The sequence below is a fragment of the Limulus polyphemus genome, unplaced genomic scaffold, assembly GCF_000517525.1.
Source record: "Limulus polyphemus unplaced genomic scaffold, Limulus_polyphemus-2.1.2 Scaffold2895, whole genome shotgun sequence".
Lineage (NCBI taxonomy): Eukaryota > Metazoa > Arthropoda > Merostomata > Xiphosura > Limulidae > Limulus > Limulus polyphemus.
In genome coordinates, this window is record NW_013668505.1 from 133,076 (window position 1) to 136,365 (window position 3,290).

Genomic DNA, 3,290 nt, shown 5'->3' on the forward strand with positions numbered 1-3,290 from the left:
TTGGATTCCAAAATTACGTAAAGCACCATACAATTACAGAGTTATTTCTGGGGTTTAAAATTCTACAAGAAAGGATTTATCATTTCTGATAAGTATTTTTCTGAAATATGTTAAAGAACATTTAAAGAAAAACTGTAGTGTTATCAAAAAGAGAACTTATGGTTTTGAAGTTGTTACAATAGTGAAATTTGATCTCGGTAACCTTTGAACTAGTTCTCCTATTGATAGAATTAAAAACTACTACTGTGCATTATTAAACACAGAACCATCTAGGACAATGCCACTCACAAATATTACCACTATTACTTGTACGCAATGTATTTTTTTACTTGATGATACATTTTTGTCCATCATGTCTTCCAACAGACAAGATCTGTATTTATTAGGATTAGAATTTTCATACATTACATTTGCACTTCAGCTGTGCTTACAGATATATAGATGATGTTCTTATGCTAAATTGTCAAGGTTTTCTAAACAGAGTGGAACAAACCTATCCACTACTCACTCTAGGAAAAAAGCTCTTCTACTGGAAACAAAGTACAGTATGTGGATTTAGATATCAACATCATTAATTGAACATTCAAGTTTAAAGTTTTTAATAAAACTGCTACTTTCAACTTTGAAGTTCTAAACTTTCCATTCCCAAATACCAATATTACAAACGAGCTATATTACAATATTTACTACTATCTGCTTATTAGACACTAGCATTAGTTCATCACTACCAAATCTTGTGGATAGAGCTCATAAACCTACTCTCATTTTTCACAAACGACGTTTCTCATTACTCATTTTAAACACAAAAGTCATTCAATTCTGTGGGAAATTCAACAATATTCTTGCTACATATTATGGGTTTTGAAGTTTTACAGAGTATCCTGACCTTTTAAAAACTTCCACATCTACACTTTAATTCCTCGGGAGGTTGTTTAGGCTAGTAGTGAACTGCTTCAGTCTATTGCCAACATGGGAACTTTCTTGGACAGAAATTAGATTTTGAAGTAGAATCATGTTTTTTTTATTATTGTTCTTTTATTGAGCATGCCTCAAATGTGTAACTTGCAACAGAGTTGGGAGGACAGTACTTACTGTCTATGCTTCATGGGTTCTCAGCATGTGACTAAGAATGTGAAGTGCTCTGGATAAGATGTGTGCATGCAAAAATGCACATTTTCTTTACATAAAAAATGTGTTATAAATTAAATCAATTATGCTTACAATTCTGGCATATGTATATTATTCACATTTTTCACTTTTTTCCTGTGTCAGTAATAAAACAAAAACAAAGCATAGGAGACCATTCTTAATGGAAAGTGATTGATAAATTATACAGGAACTTGTAGGATTTGATGTAAGGTCCTTTAGATCAAAGCCTACAATTTCTTTGCATTCCACTATTATACAGAGGCCTGTTTGTATCTCTGGCTTTATCTCCCAAGCAGTATGGAAGAACTGTGATTCGATGAAACTGGAGTTTATTGTAGAGGGAGTAGCAAATGAAGTATCATTGATGAATTATTGATTTTCTGCAGGGTATATTCATTAGGGTGGAACTTGTGTGCATGTGAAGGGGATAGCCTACCCTCCATTGCAGAACTCAGACCCCCACCCCCCATCTGAGATAAAATCTTTTCAGATTTTTTAATTCTCTATATTGTGACTCTCACAAAGTGTTAATTTTTTCTTCCCCTTTTTCAAACCCCTGCCATATAAAAATCCTAGATGTCTGAGTATGGTTGAATAAACTTATAGCAGTGTTTCCAGGTGTTATGCAGTAACAAAGCAGTGCTTAAGGGAACTTGATGATTAAACGGTAGTGCTTAAAATTATATAATCTTACACTTCACATTGTGCGAAGTGATATAATTCTGTTTTTCAGAATCACTAATCACTTCGTCATTTTATCCTTCATATTTTGATTACAGACATTTATACATATGCACAAGAAATTCCTAGTGTTAGCTTGTACGAGAAGCAATTACCACAAAAGCTATATTCTTATATTATACTTAATATATTTTTTTTTTCAGATTGTGGTTTTAGTGCCCATCGAAAATGTTCTGAAAAGATCCCAAATGATTGCCTACCAGATTTGAAGTACATCAAGAGAGTCTTTGGAATTGATCTCACTACATTAGTCAAAGCCCACAATACCCCTCGCCCATTTGTTGTGGATATGTGTATCAAGGAGATTGAAAACAGAGGTTGAGAGTTCTATTTTATCATAGTTATAGTTTTGTGTAATTTTTAATATGTAGTCTGTATTTTTGTTCAGCTGTAGACTGCTTTTGCTTATTGTTCTTTAAAGCATAGTTTGCTTTATGTATGTTTCTTTAAATTTATAAACAAATTTGTGTTGTTCTTTTACGCATACAGTTATCCTAATTTATTTGTGTTTGTAATTGTGCTTTGGTTGAAAATAGTTTTATATATGTCTGTATATGCTTCAAAGACATTCTTTGCAGGAAGCATTTTTTTTGTTATCTTTTGAAATTTTCTTTCAAAATTAATAAGACATAATTTAAAATTAACAAAGGATAAAAAGGGATTGATAACAAAAATAGTTTGTTTCTAAAATCATTAATTTGAAAATAGGGAATAGAAGTCCTTGATGGAAAGTTTTATTTTATTTAAAAGTCCATTTGTGGGAAAATGTTTGATGTGAAGGAATAAATCAGATTTTGGTATGAGAAAGTGAAATTTAATTTGTCATTAAATTATTAAGTGTGAGATGTAATTAGTAGATGCAAATTACTTACAAATTATTAATCTTTGTTGAATCACAGTCATGGAGGAAAAATTTGTATATCACACTGGAAGTTTTTAAAATATTTAAAGAATGAGGATATTATTTGTTTTATTTCTTTAGGAATTATGATTAAAATTATTGTACTGATCATAACAGGTAATTGAAAACAAATTTGAAACTTGGACCTTTCATAATAAGTTATATTTTAGACATTCAGAAAACTAATTCTTATCTAATAAACAAAAACAGGCTTAGAGGCTGAAGGGCTGTATAGAATCTCAGGATTTAGTGATGAAGTTGAAGCTATTAGAATGAGCTTTGAAAAAGGTGAGTTACATAAATATATATATATATATATATAGTAGTTTAGGACAAATATGTATTCACCTGATGTAATCATATTTAGACCAAAACTGTAAATTATGATCTGATACGAATTTTCTAGTAAATTTGTTCTTTCTATTCTAGTGTCTTTGTTATTCTATTTAACTTTTCTATGTCTATAATTAAATTAAAAGTGGTTCTTAGTAACTTACTA

General features: G+C 30.4%; 1 protein-coding gene across 1 annotated transcript in view; it reads left to right on the forward strand.

Annotated features, from left to right (window-relative positions):
• Positions 1-3,290, forward strand: part of LOC106468156 (N-chimaerin-like) — a 28,252-nt gene that overhangs the window by 17,323 nt on the left and 7,639 nt on the right. The window contains 2 exon segments of the mRNA XM_013928567.2: positions 2,034-2,207; positions 3,002-3,079. Coding sequence (XP_013784021.2) covers positions 2,034-2,207; positions 3,002-3,079 — 252 coding nt within the window.